General features: G+C 41.0%; 5 protein-coding genes across 5 annotated transcripts; 1 reads left to right on the top strand and 4 right to left on the bottom strand.

The window, feature by feature from the left end:
* The first annotated feature begins 2,202 nt into the window (after positions 1–2,202).
* On the top strand, positions 2,203–5,187 carry LOC106323791 (uncharacterized protein At3g60930, chloroplastic-like). The gene is made up of 4 exons (XM_013761861.1): positions 2,203–2,725; positions 3,045–3,448; positions 3,510–3,929; positions 4,018–5,187. Exons 1-4 carry the CDS (start codon positions 2,203–2,205, stop codon positions 5,185–5,187), a joined length of 2,517 nt encoding a protein of 838 aa, XP_013617315.1.
* A 3,464-nt stretch (positions 5,188–8,651) lies between these two features.
* On the bottom strand, positions 8,652–10,673 carry LOC106323790. The gene is made up of 2 exons (XM_013761860.1): positions 10,378–10,673; positions 8,652–9,780 (listed from the first exon to the last, which is right to left on the bottom strand). The coding sequence occupies exons 1-2, from the start codon at positions 10,671–10,673 to the stop codon at positions 8,652–8,654; spliced, it is 1,425 nt and encodes a 474-aa protein (XP_013617314.1).
* Positions 10,674–13,090: 2,417 nt separating this feature from the next.
* LOC106322674 (SKP1-like protein 1A) lies at positions 13,091–13,982 on the bottom strand. Its single transcript, XM_013760775.1, has 2 exons — positions 13,564–13,982; positions 13,091–13,441 (listed from the first exon to the last, which is right to left on the bottom strand). Exons 1-2 carry the CDS (start codon positions 13,870–13,872, stop codon positions 13,268–13,270), a joined length of 483 nt encoding a protein of 160 aa, XP_013616229.1. The 5' UTR covers positions 13,873–13,982; the 3' UTR covers positions 13,091–13,267.
* Positions 13,983–16,450: 2,468 nt separating this feature from the next.
* Positions 16,451–19,692, bottom strand: LOC106325200 (beta-glucosidase 20). Its single transcript, XM_013763225.1, has 13 exons — positions 19,426–19,692; positions 19,237–19,306; positions 19,051–19,106; positions 18,871–18,946; positions 18,675–18,752; positions 18,501–18,588; positions 18,142–18,406; positions 17,901–18,037; positions 17,477–17,694; positions 17,347–17,384; positions 17,168–17,270; positions 16,934–17,045; positions 16,451–16,820 (listed from the first exon to the last, which is right to left on the bottom strand). Exons 1-13 carry the CDS (start codon positions 19,591–19,593, stop codon positions 16,577–16,579), a joined length of 1,653 nt encoding a protein of 550 aa, XP_013618679.1. The 5' UTR covers positions 19,594–19,692; the 3' UTR covers positions 16,451–16,576.
* Positions 19,693–21,578: 1,886 nt separating this feature from the next.
* LOC106325633 (GDSL esterase/lipase EXL6) lies at positions 21,579–23,381 on the bottom strand. Its single transcript, XM_013763679.1, has 5 exons — positions 23,077–23,381; positions 22,785–22,918; positions 22,435–22,665; positions 22,039–22,300; positions 21,579–21,877 (listed from the first exon to the last, which is right to left on the bottom strand). Exons 1-5 carry the CDS (start codon positions 23,315–23,317, stop codon positions 21,714–21,716), a joined length of 1,032 nt encoding a protein of 343 aa, XP_013619133.1. The 5' UTR covers positions 23,318–23,381; the 3' UTR covers positions 21,579–21,713.
* Between the last annotated feature and the right edge of the window lie 1,333 nt (positions 23,382–24,714).

Here is a 24,714-nt window from a genome sequence, read left to right as displayed (position 1 = left end):
GTACTTTAGGTACTGTGTTTGACATGCATTAGAATTAAATTATATTTATTCGGAGTGCTATGTCCGGGTCCATGGACTTCGGGGTGGCATCCCATACCTCACTGAGCGATTCCCCTGTCGCTCACCCCTCACTCTTCCCCTTTTCAGGTGAGACAAACAAGTATGTGATATTTGGACGGACTTGGTGCTACTGGACTTTTCTTTCGGATTTTATTTGGGCAAGGGTGAGAGTTGTCGGGTTTATGGGCTTTTATATTACGGGATATTGTTGGTGGCCCGTCGTCCTTAGTGTCAGTGAGACGGGTGTCACATTGTTGTATGATGACGCGTCGGGGGTGACACGCTGTCCTCCATATAGGAGGTGACGGGTGTCACACTAATAGTCGCCTGGATTTGGTAACTGTAAGAAAAGTCAGTAACTGCTCCGGCCGAGGAATAATATCAGAATGAATTTAACTGTGGTCTATTGTAGTTTAAGAAGATTAGTTTAAGACAAGGAGTAACTCTCTTATAGAGATAGAGCGAAAGCTTCATGCAAATTTTTTTTTTAATTGGGTTAGTGAAGATTAAGATCTCGATTAGTTGTAAGAAAAGTCAGTAACTGCTCCAACAAGAAATGATAAGAAGATAAGGTCCGATTGGCTAAATGACTATACTTTAGCTTTATGATGTAGAGATGTTGGCTGTAGAAGTTGTTTTTTCCTACCAAAACAAAGTATTTATAAAAGTTTGTTTTGTAATTAAAACATGGTAAATATTATTTTATAAATTTAATTTAAATATATAAATTCGACTAATAATAAGAACATGACTATATAAATATAAATATATATAACGATTAAGATAGTGCAATATATGTTTGATCGGAAAACGGTACTAAACGAGGGAACGTTTGGTTTTAGATGTGGGTTAAGCAAATACGTCTTATTGATGGTCGGAAAAGCGTTTCGTCGGTTACAAAGAAAGGAAATGCGTAAAGGAAAGGGTGCCGGGGCTCGAAGAGCTTTACCGGAAAGATACAACACGGCGAGATAATAAAGGTAAAACCCTAATCTAGCCGCCCAGTATGTGTGAGTGATTTCGGATCTTCTTTACGTTGCACCCCTCCTCTCTTTTATAGCCAATTTGGTGCTCTTCCGTGACCTAGCTTGCGTCGCCTTCGTGGGCTTTTAACTTGCTGGGCCGAGAAGCCCACGTTGCTTCGAGGAGCCGTTGAGCCGGATGCGTTTAGTCGATGTACGACCGACTAAAAGTACTCTCGTGTCGCGCCGAGAGATCGGCGCTCCGAGCCGCCGCGCCGAGCTGTTGCTACGCTTCGTATGGGCCGGGCCGTATGTTCTTCGGGCCTTGAGGGATGGTCGAATCCATCCTCTACAGTAAGTGCCCCCCAGTTCATCGGTGAATGACGTTATGTCGAGCTTCGATGGATTTGGAAAGTTAATGGTTTGGAAGGACAGACGGGTCGTCGCGAGAGTGTGTTGCTTGGTCGGCGTATCGCGAGACGTTGTCATGTATTCTTGTGTTTTAGGCGGTTTGGTCGAGTCCCGGTCGAACCGGTTTTCGTTTGGTTAGACCCGATTCTTACTTCGACCGTTGGTTCGGTCTGGGTTGGAACCGGTTATTGCGAGAAGTCGAAACGACGCGTCGGTTTCTTCGGGCGGCTAGGTACAGTTTCGAGGCCCATGTAGGCCCATGTAGACCCAAAGATGACGCCTCGGGGAAACGCCTCGCTCCTCCCCTATAAATACTTGTCCACTTCTCGTTTTCTCCATTCTTCCCCGCGTTATCCAGGTACTTTCTCTCTCTTCCTCTCTGCTTCTCTCTCTAGGTTGTTGTTGTTGTAGAATAGATAGCTATATGTCGTCTGGTGGGAGGTTATCTCGTTAAAAGAAAGGGAAAGAGGTTGCGACTGCACCTAGTCCCGCGGGAGATGTGAACGGGGTTCCGCTCGAAGAATTCAAACGAGTTCATCACGAAGCGATGATGGATATTAGGAGTTTGGATCTGTCTCAAAGGATCTTGGTTTCCGAGTCAGCACGCTCATACTGACAAGAAGTAGGAGGAACTCTAGCTGAGCCGCAGGTTTGCGAAAGAGACGGTTTGGGCGGTGCGAGAGACGAAGTTCCTCTCATTAATTATGTACCGACATGCTATTACCCTGGAGAAATCTTCGAGGAACTCCCGGCTGTAGCTCCCGAGTTCATGCGCTCCCTAGATGTGAGTGGTCAGGCCTGGGAGAACGTTATCGAGACGCGGTCGACTCCTGATAGCGTGAAGAAGCGCTTGAGGGAACGTCGCGGACTGGAGGTGACTTTCCTGATTCCTTCGAAAAGCCAGAGGCCTTGGCCGCCGCCGGTTGGGTTCCAGTGCGTCTATGAATCCTATTTCCAAGACGATACAAAGCTCTGGTTCCCAATCCCTCGACTAGTTACATCGTACGTGAGGCGCCGAGGTGCAGCGATAAGCCAGTTCCTGAATGGTTCATGGCGTATCGCGGTTGCCTTGATGGTCATGGCTGCCGAGATCGACGTCTCTCTAAGTGTTCGTGCTTTCGAGGTGTTGACATCCATCAGCTCGTTGGACGAAGGACTTTTGTCAATAGAGATGCGACCAAGCTACAACGTGATAAGGGGACACCCTAATAAGACATTTGACTGGAAGAGGTCTTATTTTTACGTTAAGTGCGACGATTCTGCCTTCGAGGATCCCATGGACGAAGACTACCGTGTGTTGTGGAACACCTTACTTCGTAGAATACCCTCGTTAACTCGCGTCGTTTCCTCGCATACTAACCGTCTTTACTCTCATTGTTTTTTTTTCTTTGCAGCTGATCACCCGACTTCTCGCGAGTATCCAAAGGAATTCCTGTAGAGCGCTCGTGCTGTCGCGAGACTTGATCAAGAGCATTGGGGAAATATTTCTTGGGAGATGGTTCGCCGTTGCATCGATCCCATTTCCAAGAGTAAGTCCGCTCTTTTCCTCGCTCTGCTGCGACTCTTTGCTTCCGCCTTCATAAATAAGCCTTTTGTTCATGTTTTTCGCAGAGGATTGGAATTCAAGTTATCTTCCCTCGGCTAACAAGGTTAAGAGACGGATCTCGCTGTTCACCAAAGAAGAGCAGAGGAGGATCAACGAAGCAAGGAAAATGAGGGGCCTTCCTGATCTAAGTGCCATGATGGCGACCCAGCTTGGTCTGCCGAGTGCTGAACCGTCGGTACCCTCTAAGGAGATGGTGGTTACCGACACAACCGATGCGACTCTTCAAAGTCAAGCCTCTTCCCCCGGCGCCACCGCCGCTGCTTCTAAGAAAAAGAAGAGCAAGAAGAGATCTCGCGACGATCCCTTCGTCGGTGAGGATCTCGAGACTCTTCCAGAGGAAACCAATCAGACTGAGGCAGCTGAGCCGCCCAAGAAGAAAAAGAAAGAAGAAGAAGCAGTCGAACAATCAGTGATCTCCGGAGGAGAACGTTGCAACCCGAGGTACTGGAGCTGCTGGTTCTTCTGCTCAGGCTGGCTCGACTGTCGGGCCACCTTCTAATTTGGCTTTAACGGATGAACCCGAGAATGTCTCGCCCGAGGTTCCGCTTCAGAAGAAGAGGTCGAAGCAAGCGAGCGAGCAGGGAACGACCAGTCGCCAGATTCCTTCTGCTGCTGCTCCAAGTGTTGCTAGGGCTCCTGCTCCATCGATTCCCGGGGAGTCGGCTCCCAGTACATCGGCTGGTGGTGCTCCGGTCGTTAGGAAGATTCTGAGGGTTGAGTTTCCCGACCGCGTCTCGTTTGAATACGATGGATCGACTCCCCTCATCTATGCTCCGAACAGATGCGCGGAACTGGTCAGTCATATCAAATGCGGACCGAAGCCTCTTCCGCCAGTTGCTGACTTGATCTTCCAGGACGAGTACGTTGATGCTGCTCGTACCAAGTTGCTGGTAAGACTTTCCCTCGATTCCTTCATCTTTTCCATGTGTATTGTATTTATTTTATTTGCTTAAGTGTTTTTGCTTCTGTGCCTCGTAGTGCGACAGGGTCTCGAACTTCGTCATCGAGAAGTATGATACGGCGCTAAAGGAAGCGTTTTCAGAGTTGGAGAGGCTGAAGAGGACCGTGGCGGCCAAAGTTAGGCTCCTTCGTCGAAAGAGGGCGGAATGGCAAGAAGAGTACGATAAGATGGCCAAAAAACGGGATCAAACAGTTGTTCGGAGAAAGGCTCAGAAGGAGCAAGCTGACGCAGCTGAGGCTGAGCTTTCCATCGCTCGTTCTACCATCGAAGCTTTGGAGCTGCGAAAAGCCAATCTCATGGAGGAAATGGGAGTTAAGGCCGCAGAGCATAAGAAAGAGTTAGATCGACTCAGGGACTCGCGTATCTATGAGGTTACAAAGGAAAGGGTGAGGGTCGAGACCGAGATGATAGCAAAGTCCAACAAGCACTTCGGGAATCTGGACGACTGGTGGGCTCGTTGCGAGCCATTTGACACATCGCGACTGTTGCAGAGTCAGGCATTCGAAACTAAGAAGTGCTTTGAAGCTTTGAAAGCTAGCGGTCGCGACATCCCTCAAGAGACCATTGACATGTTTGCTGCCCAAGAGAAGCAGTTTGAGAGGGAAGTTGCGAGACTAAACCCTGGCGAGATCTCTGTGGACGACTTGGCCCTATCTCCACTAAAGCTCGACTCGCAGTTTGTAGATATGCGAGCCTTCACAGGCCTCGACCCGTATGGAACCAATGCACATCTGGTTGATCCGAGGACCGCTGCTACTCTCCAAAGTCCCGCCAATCGTCTCGAGGCTTCGATCACTCCTTCTCGTTCCCCGGGACACAGTACCCCAGGAAGCAACGTGCCGGCTCCCGTCGTTCAAACTGCCGACGAGGGGGCGATCTCGGCCCAAGACCAGGCTCAGACCACCGTCTTTGAGATCTCTGAATCCTCGGTTGCTGACCAAAAGGATGGACAGGATGGGGAATCGAACAAGGATGAGGACGACGAAGAGGTCGACAAGGGCCAAGGTGAAGAGGTAGATGACTCCCAGGTTAACCCTCCTGATGATTCACTCGAGGTTCGCGAGAGTGAGACCACTCCTCATATTGAAAATGAGGGTGTGGATCATTCGATGAACGCGGACCCCCCAGGACCATCTGTCGGTGATGAAGACGCTGCGCGGGAGCTGTCCAAAAATGCTGAGGAATGACTTCGTCGTCCCTTTCGAACTTAAATTCTCTTCTCCTCTTTCTTTTTTGTACTTTGACTTGACCCGGAGAGGTCTTTTGTTGTTTGAAGAAGACTTTATGAATTCTGCTTTATTTATCTGACTTTCTTAGATCTCGAATACTCAACAAACCGTAGAATTGCCATTTGAGTTTTCGAAGGATCATAAGAGAGTTTAAACTTTGTATTGAGTTTAAGGAGCTTCGTAAATAGTGATTGCGAAAGCGAATATTTAGAGAATATCATCAACGTTGTCTTGTGTAGATCGCAGATTCAGTGGGCTTGCGATCGTTTATCACCGAGCCATCAGTCGTTAAGTGATTTCGCTCGTTTGGCTCAGCTGTCTGCTGGCTGACTAGACGCGGGCCAAAGGCGAGCAACTTGGGACTAGAAAAAGTTTTTAAATGGCAACGGTTCCAGATTCGATTTCAAAGTGATCCTAAGCATTCGATCGGCCAAATTTTGCTTAATCTATCATGAAATGGATAGGAGTCATTATTTCGGACATATCGGCTAATGTTGTGATACGACCAAGTCCCCGCGAGCACGTGTCTGATTAGGACATACTCGATGGTGGGATGCGAGTGCCAGTACGTTTAATCGAGAGGTCGGTGTGAGCTTCTCGAGGGAAGAGTTTTTTTTTTGTTACAGCTGGACCCGTTAAGGCTGCCTACGTACCTCCTTTGTGGAGGAGCAAGCCATTTGTAGTTCTTTGTTTTTTGAGTAAAAGTGGCTGGGGAGGCGCATTTACTCGTTTTTTTTTAGCAACGAGTGAACGTGACCGTGAGTCGTTCACTCGCTTTGGTGCTTGTTTAGTTGTGGAAACGTCGAAGGTGCTTCGAGTTCCAAGCTCGTGGCACTGCTTCGCCGGTTGAGGTTTCGAGATGGTAAACCCCGGGTTTGACTATCTCGGTGATCGTGTAAGGTCCTTCCCAATTGGCTCTGAGTTTGCCGGCTTTCTATTCCTTGGTATTCTCGAATACCTTCCGGAGAACGAGGTTGCCTAGTTCGAGAGGTCGAGACTTAACCTTCTTGTTATAGTAGCTCTCGATCTAATGTTGATAATTCTGAATGCAAAGTAGCGCTTAGTCGCGTTTTTCCTCGATGTCATCCAGGGCGTCGAGGAGCATATCATGGTTGAGTTCGACATTATGCGGCATTTTGGAACGGCGTAAACTCGTTACGTTTACTTCGGCCGGTGCCATTGCTTCGATTCCATAGGCCATCGAAAAGGGGTAGCCTTCGTTGCTCCACGCGAGGTTGTTCTATGGGACCACAAAACTCCATCCAGTTCATCGACCCAGCAACCCTTCTTCAAGCCGAGTTGCTTCTTAAGGCCGTCGATGATTGTTTTGTTGGTAGACTCGGCTTGACCGTTACTCTGCGGGTTTCTCGGTGTTGACATGTTGAGACGGATTTTCCACCTACCGCAGATCTCTCTGAAGTTATGGGAGATAAACTGGGACCCGTTGTCAATGATTATCTCGAAGGGGAGCCCGTGCCTGCAGATGATGTTTTTCCAGACGAACTTCTGTAGCTCCTTATCTGTGATGTTAGCGTAGGCTTTGGCTTCTACCCACTTAGTGAAGTAATTCGTTAGGACTAAGATGAACCTCTTCTGTCGAGAGCTCGGCATTGGCCCAATAATGTCCATTCCCCATCGCATGAAAGGGTATGGCGCAGTCAAGGTATGGAACAATTCCGTCAGACTGTGGATGGTTGAAGCGTGTCGCTGGCACTTGTCACATTTCTGGACGTAGGATTCACAATCTGCGTTCATGGTCGGCCAGTAGAAACCGAGATTCTTCACTTTCAATGCGAGAGCCCGCCCCCCTGAGTGATTGCCTGCTGCTCCTTCATGCGTTTCGGCCATGACAAGTCTTGTTTCGTCGCCGGAAATGCATTTAAAGAGTACTTTTGTTGCGGTCCATCGATGGAGTTCTCCGTCCATGATGACGTAATGCGCGCTGCGTCGCTTAAATCGTCTTGCCTCCCACTTCTCGGTAGGCAATTTGCCATCAGCTAAGTAAGCGATGAACTCTCGTCACCAATCGTTGAGCTGACTTTTTGTTGCGCGAGGTTCTGCTTCATCGATATGCATTGCGTCAGTGATGGATGATGTGATGGCTAGCTGCTCAGTCGTTGGGCTGATGCTTGGTTTCTCTATCTTGTGTATTGTGATCGTTCTCTTCACTTGGTCGTGCAGCTTGCTTCCGAGGGCTGCGAGGGCGTCTGCGCATATGTTCTCTCCGCGGGGAACCTTCGTGAGTTCAAAGAACTCAAAATCTAGTGTGAGGTCCTTGACGAGCTTTAGATAAGCGTCCATCCTATCATTCCTGACGTCGTAATCGCCGAGATACTGGCTTACCACGAGTTGGGAATCACAGTACGCGCTGACTCGCTTGGCTTTAACTGCTTTAGCGAGACGGAGGCCCGCAATGAGGGACTCGTATTCGGCTTCATTATTTGACGCGGCGAAGCCAAAGCTGAACGACTGTCGAATTAGCTCGCCTGTAGGTGGCTGTATTTGTACGCCTGCCCCCGAACCTATGTTCGTAGATGATCCATCTACGTGCAGTATCCAATTTTGGCTTGGTAGGATTATATCTTGTTCGAGCTCTGGCGTTAACTCGATCAAGAAATCAGTGAGGACCTGTGACTTGGCTGCGGTGCGATTCTTGTACACGATGTCGTGCTCGCTTAGTTCCATTGCCCACTTAGTTAATCTTCCTGATTGGTTGGTGTTTTGCATCACCGTTCTGAGGGGCTGGTTGAAGAGTATCTCGATCGTATGCGATTGGAAGTAAGGTCTGAGTTTTCTCGTCGAGGTAACGACGGCGAGAGCCATCTTCTCCAGGGTTGGGTATCGCGATTCTGGTTCGGTCATGCTTTGCTGATGTAAAAAATGGGGTTCTGTTCACCTCAGTCTTCTCGTATGAGAACGCTACTGACCGCTGATTGAACGCTTCTTCGCACTTTTCGTTCCAGACAAACCTTTTATTCCCTCGCAAGAGTTCATAGAAAGGGAGACATTTATCTGTAAATCTTGAGATGAACCTGTTGAGGGCCGCAATCCTTCATGTTAGACGCTGGACTTCTCGACTGTTCTTCGGGCTCGGAAGGTCAAGGATCGCCGTTATTTGCTTTGGGTTCGCTTCGATGCCTCGCTGGGTGACAATGTAACCAAAGAACTCCCCCGAAGTGACGCCGAAGGTGCATTTCGCCGGGTTTAGCTTCATTCCGTATTCGTTCAGCATTTTGAAGCACTCTCGCAAGTGGTCGAGGTGGTCTTCAGCGCGAAGTGATTTGACCAGCATATCGTCGATGTAAACTTCCATTGTGTTGCCAAGTTTATCAGCGAACATTCGATTGACCAGACGCTGGTAGGTCGCTCCTGCGTTCTTTAGGCCGAAATGCATGACTTTGTAAGCAGCTCTCTCGCGGCCGTTAGTCTCCACGGATCGTCTGTGTTGTGCCATACTTCCCAGGGAAGTTAACACACTGGTGATAAGTAGAGGGAATGGCCTTCATAGAGTGCAACCAAGGGGTGCCGAGGATAGCGTTGTAAGGCGCCTTTGCCCGAATGACGGAGAACTTTACGGTTCGGGTTACGTCCCCTGCGTAAACTGGGAGACGTATTGTCCCAATCATTTTTTCCGAGGAACCGTTGAACCCGGTAAGAGTGCGTGAAGAGGGTTTCATGTCGCGTAAGTCGATTCCCATCTTGTCGAGCGTATCCCTAAAGACAAGGGCGACCGAGCTGCCAGTGTCAACGAGGACCTTTGTGACCTGGCATTCACCAATCCCAATATCAACGAGGAGTGGGTCATTATGCGGCATGCTGATGCCGCGAGTGTCAGCCGCTGAGAAAGAGATCTGATGGTCAGCCTCAATTTGTGAAGGCCATTTTTGCGCGGTGACGGCTTGTCGTCGGTAATCCTTTACGGCTCGTACCGAGTCTCCGCATGGAGGTGAGCCGCCCATTATCACGTTGAGAAGGGGGGTATGCGTAGTCTTCATCAACTCCAGTTGTGCCCGTAGGTCGCTGGTAGTATTTTCAGCTTGAGGAACCGTGCTGGAACATCGTTTTGCCTTCTCGAGACAGCGTCGTAAGTCACGTCTTTTGGACTGACTGAGCTTGACCCGTAGGTCTTCGGCTCTAGAATTGATCTGCTCGCGTAAATCTGTGATTTGAGGTTGGGGGCTCGGAGCAATTATGGTGTGGGCAACCTTTCTCGCTTTGGATTCATTGAGGGTCGTCCTGAGATCCGCCTTGCTTACTGATACCATTGCGGCCTTTCGCTTTAGCAAGACGCGTAGATCCTCAGAGTCCGTTTTTCTCCCTAATTTGTCACGCAAATCGGGTGCTATCGGCGGGATTTCGTCATCCGATGAATCGTCAGGTCGAGAGAGAACTACTTCCACTCGTCGTCGGTTCTTCAGTCGTTCCTCATCGGTTGACTCATCCTCGGGATTGACGTTGTTCACTGGGGCTCTCTCGGGGCTAGCTCGTTCTTCGTTTTGAGGAGCCCTGGCTTGAGACTTCTGAGTTTTCTTCTCTTTGTTTTTGCTCCAGCTTTTATTGTTTTTCGGCTTCTAAGGGGGAGATTCTATCTCGATTTTGCCATTGGCTATCGACTCGAGGAAATGTCAATAAAGAACCTTGCAATCCTTCGTGTCGTGGGACTTGACCTTGTGATACGAGCACCACTTATCAGGCTCGACAGCGTTTGAGCTCGTTGGTTCGGAGGAACTGGATGTCTTTTGCTCGGTGTCTCGATCCTAATGATTCCATCCCTTCTTTCGCACGACAACCGCGGAGCCTGAGGGCTCTTCTTTGTCCACTACGTTTATGTAGCCCCTCTTTTGGTTGGGTTTCCCGCCTGCAGAATGCTGAAGAGGCTCCTGACGAGTGTCGTTAGTTCGGGCGGGCGTTTGTTTTTCCGCCGCTTCTTTCGCCGCCTTCGTACTGGTGTCTTCTTCCACACGGATGAAGTTGTTGGATCAGGCGATAGCATCTGGTACGGATCTCGTCGGATGCCGGTAGAGGTCAGCTCGGAACAGTGATTTAATATGGAGGGTCCTCATCAACGATTCTACAGGTATGTGGTCTGGTACGTCGACCTTCGAGACGACATATTTAAAATTCTCCATGAAATCCCTCAGGCTTTGCCCATTAGCGTAGTTGAGATTCCAGAGATCCGTGGCGGTGGCTTCCTGACGAGTAAACATGATATAGTTCTTGAGGAAAGCCGTCGAGAGGTCGTGAAAGCTGCTGACGGAGTTCTCTTGGAGGCCGGTGAACCAGTTGAGAGCAACTCCTTCTAGGGTTTCGGCGAAAAGCTGACAAAAGCCGGTGTATTTTTCTTCGTCAGAGAGGTTTGCGCGTCGCATCGCAATGTTGAAGGATGTGACGTGGACAGAAGGGTCGGAAACACCGTCGAAGGTCAGAAGACGGAGCTTTTCCATCTTTCGGAGTCGAACCTTCGTTATTTTTCTGTGAACGGCGTCCGGAGAGATTCTGCGAGGACACGCTCGATTTGAGGAGTGGACGTCGTTACGTTGTGAATCTTGGAGTTTATATCGAGTACTGATTGCTTTAACGCAGCGAGTTCGTTTATCGTCTGAAGACCTCTAGGGGTTTGAGCTGTATCGCCGTCGTTGACATCTTGATCTTCAGCGTGCGCCGGTGTCGCGCCGGTCGCTCTATCTGTATTAAACAGATGTCTTCGGTACTGCGCCGTCGAAGCTTCCACGTTCGCAGCGAGAGGGGCTAAGATTTTTGCGAGCGCCGCGATTTGGTCGGTCGCCGCCTTCTGGGCTGTGTCCTGCTGTGATGCAAGGCGCGCCATGATAGTTCCCATGGATGCGGGTGGTAGCGGCGCCGGAGTCGCAGGAAAGGACGCATGCGTCGTTTCGGGAGCTTCACGCTCTTCTCCAGAGGAAGAGCCGTCGTTTCTCGTCGCCATCTTGTTGACGTTACTTTGCTAAAGGCCCCACGGTGGGTGCCAACTGTTTGATCGGGAAACGGTACTAAACGAGGGAACGTTTGGTTTTAGATGTGGGTTAAGCAAAGACGTCTTATTGATGGTCGGAAAGCGTTTCGTCGGTTACAACGAAAGGAAATGCGTAAAGGAATGGGTGCCGGAGCTCGAAGAGCTTTACCAGAAAGATACAACACGGCGAGATAATAAAGGTAAAACCCTAATCTAGCCGTCCAGTATGTGTGAGTGATTTTGGATCTTCTTTACGTTGCACCTCTCCTCTCTTTTATAGCCGACTTGGTGCTCTTCCGTGACCTAGCTTGCGTCGCCTTCGTGGGCTTTTAACTCGCTGGGCCGAGAAGTCCACGTTGCTTCGAGGAGCCGTTGAGCCGGATGCGTTTAGTCGATGTGCGACCGACTAAAAGTACTCTCGTGTCGTGCCGAGAGATCGGCGCTCCGAGCCGCCGCGCCAAGTTGTTGCTACGCTTCGTATGGGTCGGGCCGTCTGTTCTTTGGGCCTTGAGGGATGGTCGAATCCATCCTCTACAATATAGATCTAAGATATATTAATATATCAAACAAGATTTATATAAAAATTGATATAAATTTAGATAAATGTATTAATTATTAGGGAACCAAATATTTTAAAGAAAAAAAGGAAAAGAAAATGTAGTATTTTTGTTCTTAAAACCATGTTTACTTAGATATCAGAAAACAATAGAAAAAGAAAATTTAATTTAATTTTAGCCATTTTAGAATGATTAAAGTTTTTAAAAGTAACTAATACATTTATCTAATTAATAAAGTTTTTTAAAGTAAAAAGTAAACTTTAAAAAGCTTTCTAATTTTCTAAAGCCTTCAAAGTTTTAACACCAGTTAAAATCTGAATATATTTGTTCTGTAAAACGTACATTTGAACATGCAACATGTATATTCACTCCTGCAGTACATGAATAAATTTTAGTAAAATAAGAATGAAAATAAATTATAATATTGGAAACGAGAAGCCCATGCTTCTACGCTTCTTCCCAAGACGGTCTATACGTCCATTTGATATAGTTGACCTGATCGTTGATAGGAACGGAGTGATGGAATCTTTCTTAAATATGCAATTAAAGGACCACATGCTACTCTACTCGCGGAATGAAAATATAAACTTTTACTTGTACAACCAATCACACACTATGATTGATAGTATGATATAATTATAGTCAGCGCCAGAACTTGAGTGATGTCCACATTGATGTACCAGTTAAACATCTGTTTCCAGTGATGTATCAGTTCAACATGTGTATTCCAGTGTTATGCAAAGTTTGCGTTCAGTTATACTCAAGGTGAGTGCTTTGCTTTGCATCAATTTATGAATCTTGAACGAGTGTTGATGTATATGTGTGTGACTATTTGGATTAATGGAGATCAACATAACAACAAATGCACAAGTGCCCGCAGGATAGACCATATACAATTCTCTGAGACAATAGAAAAAAGAATAGCCGAACCGGACTAGTGTTCTAGGCACTGTCGTGGCGCTCAATACCACGGCCCCATGGCACTTGGGGCTGAACTTGAAGAATGATGAAAGAATGTTTTCAGAAGATCACATGCTAACTGAAGGCAACCAATCACACACAGCAATCGATTTTTATGTAAATTATGCTCAATACCAAAAACGTGGGGAAATGATCTGGACATATTGGTTAGGGATGCAGCCCTCAACCATCTTTTTCACTCGGAGAAAGAACTTCAGTGTTCAGACTCTAGAATGTTCAGTTGATGAGTAGCTTTGAGTAATTGTGTCTTTGTGTTCTTGTACGACATAACTCTTTATTATATCAACGACCAAGTCGATGGACAAGATAAAAGATATTTGCAAAGCAAACCATCATCATCACCCTTTAAAGATAAATCAAAAGCGCAAACATAGGTTCTCGATTATAAATAAAGAGGACGAGCAGTCACAAATAAAATAAAAAGGAACCAAGTCATGATCATCATCCCACAGATGAAAAGAAGACAAATAACGTAAAGGAAGAAACTGGGTGGTTTGCTTCAACGACAAAGACTTGTTATCTCTCTTGATCATTCAAAAGCCCATTGGTTCTCCCTGCGCACCTCCTCCTCTTCCTCGGCAGTAAAGTCGTTCTTGATGTTGAAGGTCGTGCGAATCTCCTCTGGAGTCTTCCCCTTGATCATATCAGCCACCGTCTGGCATGTCAAGTCAAGAAGGTTCTTGATGTTCAAATAGTTAGCAGCCTGCAAGTTCCAAAACCAATTCAATTCCATACGAACCCTAACCATCTCAAGAAAGATCCAATCTTTACACGAAACCCCCAAATTAGAACGAAACCCTAATTTTCAAAATCAAAAATACTAACCAGGATGAGTTCGAAGAGGGTAGCTTGATCGATCTTCATGAACTCAGCGTCCCACGCCTTGAGGTCATCGTCGGAGGAAGCTCCACCATCGACGGCATCGGTCTTGGAAGCGGCAGCGTCGACGTGTTTCTTGCAGTACTCAATCACCTTCGCGAGGATCTTGCTCGTGACGTTGGGAAGCGGGATCCCGTTGTCGACGCAGTCGTCTTCCACCATGTGCGCTATGGTCTGAGACTCGAGAGCCACGGCCTCGTCGACCTCGAAAGACTCGCCGTCGGAGCTTTTCAACACAATCTTCTTCGTCGACATCTTTGAGAGTTTTGATTTCGAGAGCAGCGATGGAGGTATTGAAGAAGGTATTTGAGAGTCTTCCTCTATCTATATAGAAATCCCTAAGAAAATTTTATAAGTCGGTTCGATGGTGAGAAATAAGGAAATTGTTTTTCTTATTTTCCCAAAGTGAAAAATACGAAATATCATAATTTTCATTAAGTTAAAATTTTGAAAAATATCAATTTTGACTTTTTTTAAAAAAAATCGTTACTTGTACTTTTGTGGAGTCTTGAAAAAGAGAGAATGCATTTATATTCTGTATCTAACTCATAAATTAGTGTTATTGCTTGTCTTTGAGTTTTGTCACATTACAATTTAACTCGTGATTTGCTGTTGTAAAAATAGAAAACCATTCTAATTTGATTTAAGTTTTTTTCACCTCGTTGATATTAGAGAATTATTATTAGAGAATTATTATTGTTAAGATACTCTGCTGAGTAATTCAGAATGTTTTTTTTTTTAATTTAAATTTTAGATGACAAACCAAAGTTATGTTTGGGCAATTTCTCCCGTTTGGGGAGATTTTAGATTACTCTTTTTTTTTTGGGAGCAAATTTCGATAAAAGGATTGATTGAGAAGGATGTAGCTTTATGTTTTTTGCTTTATAAATTAAGCTGTAATTTTTGACTGTGACTTTAGTTTTTTTTTGCTATAGATTTATTTTCAAAAGACAATTGAATGCACTAAATAAAAGCTATAGAAAAATTGATTCCAAAATTAACATATTTTTTTTTAAAAGTTTTATTTATGTAGATTTATTTTCTAAATGTAAAGGATGATTGCTTTACAAAATGGTTTTAGAAAGATAATTGGCTTTCTATAGCATCTAGAGCCCTTCTCAATCATCTCCTAACCTTTTTTATTCATTTTTTTGTGCATGAGTGAATTGTGTTTTGATGCTTTTGGAGTTTTCTAATCCATTTATGTGTTATTCTCTCCATTTTGTTAAAAAAAATATGTCATAGGAGAAAATTCAGAAATTTTAGAATGAATACCGGCCATCGAGATTTCTAGGATTGGGATGCCAACGGGATTAGCGTCATTTGTCTGAATAGAAAATTCTGATCCATCGGAATAGGAGCACAAAGATCATCTTCATGACAATTTTCATGCAGAGAAATCACACCATTTTAAAGCAATTTGCGAATGAATTTTGTACATTCTCCCATAAGAAACTTTCCTTTAGCAAGCCTTGCTTTAAGGTACCGTAATGTTTTAGCATTCATATCACAATCAGTAGCATTGTCCCCATCAACATCATAATCTGGGCCATTATCTTCATCTTCATCATCAAAATGCAGCGGACATTGGAGAGCGATTCCCTTTATATGAACCCATAAAGCAATCATTTTCAATTTTTCCTTTGTAACCGCCGTATTTCAAGGATGTGTAACGATCATCCACTCACCAAAAGACCATGGACCTCTTTGCAAAACTATGTTAAGAGGCTCCTCTATCTAAAAACAAACTAAAATTTTTTGACGTTGATAATTTGACTGATAACTTCATCACTTAAACCCAAAAACAAGGCATCTCATCAGTTAACGCGTTCAAATTATGTTTCTTTGGGTTAACCATAGCTCCAACAATGGAGAAACAATTGGAACGCACTGCTTGGGCACAAACTGCATGAGGCAAAGCGATTGACGTTTCATCTGCTACTAGGTCGATATGTTGCATACGGCGCTGCAGATTATCTCTCATCTTGGAAAACAGAGAGATCGTAAAACTGAATAAGAGTGAAAGTATCAAAATATTTATAAGAGGAGATCATGGTGGTTTGGATTTGGAAAATTGTGTAACCACTCAAAACCATTAGAAAACAAATGAGTGATTGGTTGGGCTGTGAAAGCTGTATTTAGCTTTGATTTTTACCTACAATATTTAAAATTTTCAATCCTGTTTTAGAGTGGTTTTTAAAGCTACATCAAAAAATTAAAAAATGAATATAAAAACCTTATTTTCTAATACACTATATTTAACTGTATTAAAAATATTATTGTAGCAATAAATTTTAAAACTACTTCTTTACCGCTAAATAAAAAAGTCCTACATACTAACTTCTACAATATATTTTCTACAGTTACATCCCAACCATTCACCACGAAAAACAACAGACAAAAACTGATAGGATAACCAACAAAATTAAATGCTTGACATAATCTTTGAAGAAGAAGTAAAGAATCTCTTATTAGTTTATAAAGTGAAAAAAAGGAAGAGAGAGAAAAATATGTTTACCTATGTTATTTTTTTGTCAACCCTCATTTTAAAAGATCAACTGGTAATCAAGTTTAAGTCGTTCCAAAAAAATGCTTGGTCTAGCGACGTCTGATCTACATGGGAAAGGAGGACACTACTTCTCGCATCTTTTGCAAGAGAATCTTACTGATGTTGTTTAGATGGCTTCATTTTAGTTCTACTCTTTTCCACTTGTTTAATTTTTAAACAATCAATACATTGATGATTAATACATTTACCAAAAAAGGAAAAAAAATTGTGGAAAGATTTTAATTTTTTTAATTTTTTTTTAATTTGCCATGATGCAGTAACGAATATAGGGTTCCAAACTTCACTTGTTTTTATATGGATAAATATGATTATATTTCTTGAATATGGAAATACATTAGTTGATTGTAGTTTATGACTCAAAATATCGAAGGCGGTAGTAGAACATTCTCTCTACAACTCATCGTGCTCATGGTACTCATCGTGCTCATGGTACTCATCGTGCTGATCAAACTCGAACTCTTTTCCATCTTGGAGAAAACTCGAGTACCACTGGGCTGATAATTTTTCATGGCGCGTCAAATTATTTTTGTAATCGACGTAGTATAGTCCAAATCTCGCGCTGTACCCCTCTTGCCATTCAAAATTATCCATCAATGACCAAAGAAAATACCCTGTAACATTTACTTTATCCTCGCTGCAAAATTAAGAAAAGGGATACAAATAAATATATATCACATAAATTAAAGGAAATAATTAAATTAGCACTACTATCAAAATAAAACTCAAGAATACGATTTGTTCACAAACCAAATTGCTTGGTGCAAGCTCAAGAGATGCTTCTGAATATAGTATGTTCTGTGGTGATCTGAGAGCGCCAGTACAAGACTTCTGTCTTGCTCACCTAGATCCTCTCCGTATCCTTATATTAATCAAATATTATAAATATCTCAGGGTTTATATGGAATGTAAAAGAAAGCTAATAAATAAAAATCGATCTCTGATATGATTTTGAGATTCAAAATAGGTAAAGGTTTCTATTACCATTCCCGGTGATAATGACTTCAGGATTGCCATATTTATCCTTTATGTAGTTCAGAAGTCTTCTCAAACCATTTGAGTAGACGTCAACTTTAGCAACATCAGGCTGAAAAATGGAAAAGTATATATATTAAGAAGGAAAAAAGGTTCACATTTTAATTTTACGTCGAAAAATCGCATACCTTGATTGTAAAGGCATTGAATCTATCCACATACCTAGCTGAAAAGAATAGAAAAACGAAATTCGAAAATATTCTAAATTCTATATAAAATAATAAATAGTCTGGTAAAGAGTTTTTCAAAAAGATTTACGTTCATAGTCAATGAGAGAATCACTCTGCCAACTCGGTTTCGAAGGATCTTGCTCTTCGCCGTGCAGTGCAAATAGTGAATAATAGTAATTGATTCCTACAAAATCAGCAGAATTTTTCAACTTGTTCTTCTGTGCTTCTGTGAATTCTGGTAGTCGATCTCCGACATGATCTTTCATCGATTGTGGATAATCGCCATACGTGGTCGGATTCAAATGCCTGACGAAGAAAATTAGTATTTGTCACACACAGATGATATATATAAGTAATTGTGGATGTTTGGACCGAGGCTTAAATAACTTTCAACGGAATTGGTAACTGGCGAAAATCGAATCAATGACTAACAGCTCCAAAATTTCTTTTCACCGCTAGTATTCCACTGCTTGATTATATGTATTATAGGAATATTCTAGCTATTTTCTTACCATCCCAAGACGAAGTCAATCAAATTAGTTGCAGGAGTTGCGTGTTCTTCTTCTGAGAGCTTGTGCGGCTCATCCGTGAGCTCGTTCTGGTCAAACCAAGCCGGAGTATAAGCAATCCCAATTTTACCACCTTTACACTGTAAATCATTAGAGATAAATGTTTCTTAATTAATACTTGTTCATCAAGTTACCTGAATACTAAAATTTATTTAAAAGATGATTATGTTCTATATATGGAAACCTTGTCGCATTTTCTAAAGGCCTCTACGGCATCCGCATGTGCCAAGAGCATATAATGACTAACGATATAAGCTTCATGTCCTGATCGTCCATCGTGACACAAGTCCCCATGCTCTTTGATGTACTTAGAGCAACGTCCCGGTGCTGTTTTCCCGATGTCGTAGCCAGCTCGACTGAATACCCATGGCTCGTTAAATGTGATCCAATGCTTCACTTTGTGTCCGTACTCCTGGAACGTGAAATTTGCGTACTCCGTATAATCCTTTCTAATTATACGGAACAAGTATACGCCAGTTTATAAGTTACATATATAGTACTAACTCGTGTGAGTTGAAAATGACAAACAAAAAACAAGCTTACATTATACGGTCGCTTAAGAAGCCACCGTATTCATCTTCCAAGTCTTGAGGAGTGTCCCAGTGAAAAACGGTTACTAACGGTGTTATTTCTAAGTTTCAAAAAAAACTAAGACTTAGTAAACTAAAATTTTAATAAAAATAGTTTTAATATAGTATGGTTTGTGAGTTAAATTACCATTTTTGAGGAGCTCATCAATTAGGTCGTGGTAAAACTGCACACCTGCTTTGCTTATTCCTTTCTCCATCCTACCATCTGTTAAACGATTTTGATTTTCTGTTGTTTACTTACTTTCATCAAATGTTAAGTTATAGCTTACTGAAAGTTCTTTTTACTCTTTTACAAAAAAAAAAAAAAAGTTCTTTTTACTTACGTGGGAATATTCTAGGCCATGCAATGGAAAATCTAAATCCGTCAGTGTTCAGATCTTTCATCAACTTGATATCTTCCTATTAAATTTAATTAAAATTAATATGATTTGAAAGAGCTTCAATTTTTTCTAGAAGAGCCACGGAAGTACATATAAACCATGGATAAATAACATCATTAATACCTTGTAACGATGGTAGAAATCGACGGCAACGTCGGCCTTATGATAATTATTTCTATCTGGAAGAAAAAAAATCTGATGATTGTATATATAATTGACATTTATTATTAGACAAACTGAATTATATATAAGAAAGTAGTTGACATAAAAAAAAATTAGATAAAGGCAGAGAGAGAGAGAGAGAGAGACGTGGGAATTTCTTAGTGTAGGTGTCCCACATGCTTGGACCTCTACATCCTTCATGTACAGCTCCTTCAACCTATTTATTTATTTATTTAATTTACCACAAAAATCGCTAACATTCAAGAATAGCTTTGTCACAAACATTAATTGTTTTAGAAAAAATCAACTTAGCAACATGCATATTCGTGTAAACACCTGAAAAGCTGCGGTTGAGGTACCAAAAATGAAACCCTCCGGGAAGTTGGCACGACTGAAGGTTAGTTCTGTACTAGAGCATGCATGTACAATGGCCTTGGTCGGTGAGCCGATAAAGCCGAGGAAAAGAACCAAACCTAGGAGAGGAAACTTATGGAACCTCTCCATGAGTGTGTATTTGATCTCTGAAGTAAAGAATACTTTTTTTTTACCGAGACTTAAGTAAAGAATACTTAAAGAAATGTAAATGATTTTTGCTGTTATATATAGAGATTAAAGAGGCTAAAAGACAATGTGGACTGATAAGTATTTTATTTTATTAGTTCATACATTTGAAGCAAATATGGAAGAGGTAAGCCACGTGATTCACATACGTGACCGACAATTGATGGGAATGTAGGAGATGAAAAGTGTGTGCTAATTGCTATACAGGTTTTTTATAATAATCGAACAAGTGTTGCGTAAATAAAGTTTTGATTATTTTTTTAATTAGTTATAATATACTAATAAAATATAAAATTATAAAATATAATGTTTTTAATAAAATTTCAAATCAGTTAGTGGTTATATTGAAAGTTTCAAACAATGCACATCGTGTGTGAGAAAGAACAATAGAAAGCTACAGAATTAAAGGAGGTTTCTTAAGCATGACCGTGTATTTGAACAAACATGCAACGTATTTATTCCAACACCATTTTGGGAAAAAAAATATATGCATAAATTTCAAAACTAACTCACCAATGGAAAGAAGCACCCACCAGCTATTAGTTTATGAAATTGGAAGATGAATATAAAATTAAAATGATTGAGCTAATTATAATGAAAATATCGGTTTGCATTTTTTCTTTGATATGTGGTAACTCATAAAATGTATAATATGATATATTTCTATACGATGTTACTTTTGATGTAAAATCATTGATATATACAATCGTTTTTCTTAATGCATTTAACCTATTGATTTAGGCATACCTTTAATTTGTTTGTTAGACTATTAACCTACTTGAAGTTGTTTAACTTAATAGGTAAAACAAATGCTAGTTTTATCCAATATCCAACCATATTTGCGTTATTCAAGGGACGGTGGAATATATACTTTAATCATGTATGCAGGATTTTCAAAAAATAAATTGCTCATAGAGTGAAGACATGGAAATAAAATCTCTAGCTACACACGTTTACTCAGAGCCGGTAATATAATTTTAGTGGATACAAGCCTATAACAAAAAAGTGGTCGAAAAATTTATGCTAAAAGGTGGACTCGAACCCTAGAATGAGGATACAACGACTAGAGTAAAACAGATTTTTTTAAAATAAAGTTGTATTATATACTTATTAGCTTGGAGGCTGGATATCCCATGCTTCCTCTGCTCTGGTTCAGGGCCACTTATGCGTTTACTCAATCACGTACAATACTGTGCATATAGATCGATCGGGAATACCAAAAGAAAGACAGAAAATACGGTGCAGTGGTAGGACATTTCGATTCAGTTTTGGATTTGGTTGGGTTTAGTTAAATCAGTTTGGTACTTTAACTGAATTTAGTCGGAGTTATTGGTTGGTTTAATTGTTGTTGGTTTTAGTTTGGTTCAAGTGTTGTTTGATTAAAACAAAACAATTTATAAAATATAAATGAAACCAAAAGTAAATATATGGAACTTCGTACCAAAAGAGAAAAAATGTGGGTTTAACTATATATTAATATATCACTAATATGTTTGATTTAGTTAATTAAATACTTATTGATTTTTTGGTTAAATTTGGCTTAAAACCAAACCAAAACTAAACTCTTTGGGTTGTTAAAAATATCAAACAAATGGCTTGCATGTATCCTTAAGTTTGGTTCTGGTTGATTTAAGTGTGGTTGGTTTGTTTTTTTGCCACCTCAATACGGTGGCAACATTAAAAAGCTTCATCTCCAGGTTATGGAAGGAGATGCTTATATATGATATATTTTGCTGTTACTTTCTCCTGTGATTTTTCTTAATAAATTTGCTAGTAATCGTTATTGAGGGGTTAAGCATGGATCGAACGTTGGCTTTGGGTGGTCAGTCGTAGACAGGTTTTACAATCGTTTTTAAAAGCCCTCTTCTGTGTTATTTCCGTAACCATACATGCATTTATTGACAAGCGCGGTTTGTTCTGTGACATTATAGAAGAAAGGACAATACAATTATATATCATTGGTTTATACATTCTTTGTACTAAGAATTTATATCGTCATGTATGATATTGTCGCCTGTTACATGAATATTAAAATTAAACATGGTAAGAAACAAGGAACTAAATCATGCAAGGCCTTTCCTCATCTGATAGACAAGAGGTTTAGATATTACTTCATAGGTTTTCATGGTGGGGTGAGCGAAGTCATAGAATACGTACTCATCCGGGTTTCGGCATGGTATTATCGATGTCACCATACAACAACACGATCTTTTCGCTTCTGTAAACCCTGCAAGCATGTGTACACGCATACATAACCAATTTGCCATTATTACTTAATAGGACTTGTGTGTAATCTTTTAATAGAAAGATAACGCAGCCAACATTATTATCATCATCACTTGGTTATTTTCATGCATATATTTATTGAATGTGTATTTGATTACGTACCATAGGCCTTAGGATGGTTGATAAGATCCATAATAGAGCCGTACATGTCGACGTAAACAAACTTTGCACCTTTAAAACTTTCTTCTACTTCGTAACCAATAAGAGCTTTCTGTAATTTTGTGTTGAAGTCTTCCGAAATTCTATTCATCATGAAGTTACACCATGCGAATACTCCACCAAATAGGAAGCGATGGAAAGGCAAGCATCCTACCGGAATCACTCCCATCACCGCGAATTTTCTCGCTCCAAGATCATATAAATCCTACATATATATAGTTACATAAACCAAAAGAATGTGAAGAAATGCATACTATATCATTGCTTGATAAACATAATTATATTTAAGTTTTCAAAAACAAATATATATATATATGTGTGTATCTTATAAAGTCTTACTTGTAGGAATGCTTTTGTCCAAAAAACCATGTTACTTGTGTATGTATCTATGGATCGTAATCGTAGACGAGCGGGAGTCACGAAGTATCCAATATCGTTATTTCCTTCAGAAATAAGAAACACTGCGTTTGAAATTATTTTTTTCATTTCTTTCTTATTTTTCGTCGCAGTCTTTAGTTTCCTCAAATATTTTTTGAAATCTCTTACTTGGTCGCCTGTGGACAAAACTCCCTAACCAAACAACAACACACGACCATCCAAGGAAAAAATATATTAATTAGAAAATATGGGTCAAGATATATAATAGTGTTTAAGGAAATAATTAACAAGTTCGTAGTTTTTCTCTTAACCAGCGTTCTGGATGTAAGATGGTCAATTCCTGAACCACCTGATGCGAAACAAACGCCAGTTTTAAGGTCGCCGGGCTTGATGCGACGCATCCTGCGATAAGCGGGTACAACTCTTTTCACCCCCAACTCTTGAGCTATATCAGAAGATTTCACGACATGAAAATACAATTTCCTCCATAACGTATTTTCTATATAAAGTATAAGATAACTAAATAAAAATAAATAAATAAAACATTTATTTTTTTCTGTAAAAAAAAAATAAGAAGACCGTATAAAGTATGTGATATCCTACCAACCATATCGGTGAAAACTCTTCCATTTCCAAATCTGCCCGTCGGTATCTTATAGTCATAGTTCCAACCATATGGCCAAAAATTTCCCTTGAGTAGAGTAAGAAGACGATTATTGTTACCAGTATCTAGTATTGAATCTCCAAAAGCGAAAAGTGCAGAAAAGGATTTGTTTTGTCCAGCCGCTGATGAAAGGCAATAAATCGAAAATAATGTTAACACCAATATATTTTCCCTTAACATATCGACAATTAAGTTCACAAGTTTTTTTTTTGTTTTCCTATTTTTTATAATGAATTACTTGATGGTTTCTAACTATTTTTAGACGTCTAGTTTTTGTTTGTCCAAGGACGCCAAAATGCATGGGAATGCAGTACACGCATATTGAATGTTAGGATGTTTTAAAGAAGATAACAACTCCATATAGGGCTCTAGGAAAAAATAACTTTTAAACCCTTAATATTTTTTGAGGTTTTTTAATTATTTCTTTTTTAAATAAAATTATAAGTAACATTTTATGCATTTTACAATAAAACATATACGTAAGAAACAATTTCAGACATCAATCTTTTTTTTCTTATAAATACCATCAATGTTTTTTAGTAGTTAACTTTTAACACAAAAATTAATATATAAAAAAAATTAGAATCGTTTTTTTTGTTTTTTTAATGAATATCTAGATCGCATGATCTGGGCCCAGACCATTGCACTTATTGTCTTCCCTCATTCTTCATAAGCCGGCTCTGCTTAGTTTAGTGGTTGCCATATATGAGACGTCACTATTATTTCAAAAAATTTATATACTAATATTATTCAGCGATTGAAAAGCATATTTTGTAAATAACACTGGTAATACACACAGTTAAAAAACGAAACAATATTTTTTTCTGACAATGATGATCTATATACCGGAGATACACTACAATAAAACATAATCTTAACGAGGGCGGTTTTCCTCGTGAGTTCGTCGTAAAAGAGGTTTTACGACGAATTAGCGAGGAACCACGTTTGCTCGTTACTCATCTGTCGTAACACATATTTCCTCGCTAATTCGTCGTAACGTAGTGAGGAATATATTTCGTCGTAAAGACGAAGTAGATCATTTCGTCGTAAAGACCACGTCAACATTCCACGTAAGGAGGTCGCTATATTTCCTCGTAAATACCTCGAAACAAGTTCCTCGTAAACTACACGTAAATACCTTGAAAGTGTTTCCTCGTAAACTACTCGTTTATCTTTCCTCGTTATTTCCTCGTAAATGTTTTCTCGTAAAATACTCGTTTATAATTTGTCGTCATTTCCTCGTAAGGTTTACACGTAAATAGGTTGTACCTTAGCTACGAATTTACTTCGTTTTTATTATTTTACAGAATTTAAAAATATAATTAAAAAATAATTAAAATTATTTAATTTATTAATAAAATTAAAATCTAAAATAAAAATAAATCAATATGAAAATATTTTATATATAAATAAGTTTTGAATTTATAATACAACAAGCGGAAAAAAAAACCTAAGGGTCGTTCATCGCCTGGTAGAATTCATCACTCCTCGTAACATCCGCCTCGTTATGTACGTTGGATGACTCGCTTCGAATGGGATGTTGTTGTCGCATGTTCCTCAACATGGACTCACATTCC

The sequence above is a fragment of the Brassica oleracea genome, chromosome C2 (assembly GCF_000695525.1).
Source record: "Brassica oleracea var. oleracea cultivar TO1000 chromosome C2, BOL, whole genome shotgun sequence".
Lineage (NCBI taxonomy): Eukaryota > Viridiplantae > Streptophyta > Magnoliopsida > Brassicales > Brassicaceae > Brassica > Brassica oleracea.
This window is presented reverse-complemented; position numbering and strand designations above follow the sequence as displayed.

Excerpts from the sequence above, each read along its gene's own strand:
- LOC106322674 (XM_013760775.1), bottom strand. The coding sequence starts at position 13,872 with ATGTCGACGAAGAAGATTGTGTTGAAAAGCTCCGACGGCGAGTCTTTC. Across the intron at positions 13,442-13,563 it reads CCCTCTTCGAACTCATCCTG|GCTGCTAACTATTTGAACAT; the intron begins GTTAGTATTTTT and ends TGGAACTTGCAG.
- LOC106325633 (XM_013763679.1), bottom strand. The coding sequence starts at position 23,317 with ATGTTAAGGGAAAATATATTGGTGTTAACATTATTTTCGATTTATTGC. Across the intron at positions 22,919-23,076 it reads AGTTTTCACCGATATGGTTG|CTCAAGAGTTGGGGGTGAAA; the intron begins GTAGGATATCAC and ends CTTCTGATATAG. Across the intron at positions 21,878-22,038 it reads CAACCATCCTAAGGCCTATG|GGTTTACAGAAGCGAAAAGA; the intron begins GTACGTAATCAA and ends ACATGCTTGCAG.
- LOC106325200 (XM_013763225.1), bottom strand. The coding sequence starts at position 19,593 with ATGGAGAGGTTCCATAAGTTTCCTCTCCTAGGTTTGGTTCTTTTCCTC. Across the intron at positions 19,107-19,236 it reads CTACACTAAGAAATTCCCAC|ATAGAAATAATTATCATAAG; the intron begins GTCTCTCTCTCT and ends TTTTTCTTCCAG. Across the intron at positions 18,947-19,050 it reads ATTTCTACCATCGTTACAAG|GAAGATATCAAGTTGATGAA; the intron begins GTATTAATGATG and ends TAAATTTAATAG.
- LOC106323791 (XM_013761861.1), top strand. The coding sequence starts at position 2,203 with ATGCGCTCCCTAGATGTGAGTGGTCAGGCCTGGGAGAACGTTATCGAG. Across the intron at positions 2,726-3,044 it reads TCCCATGGACGAAGACTACC|AGGATTGGAATTCAAGTTAT; the intron begins GTGTGTTGTGGA and ends TGTTTTTCGCAG. Across the intron at positions 3,449-3,509 it reads AAGAAGCAGTCGAACAATCA|GCTGGCTCGACTGTCGGGCC; the intron begins GTGATCTCCGGA and ends TCTTCTGCTCAG.
- LOC106323790 (XM_013761860.1), bottom strand. The coding sequence starts at position 10,673 with ATGGAAAAGCTCCGTCTTCTGACCTTCGACGGTGTTTCCGACCCTTCT. Across the intron at positions 9,781-10,377 it reads AATCTCAACTACGCTAATGG|CTGGAGCAAAAACAAAGAGA; the intron begins GCAAAGCCTGAG and ends AAACAATAAAAG.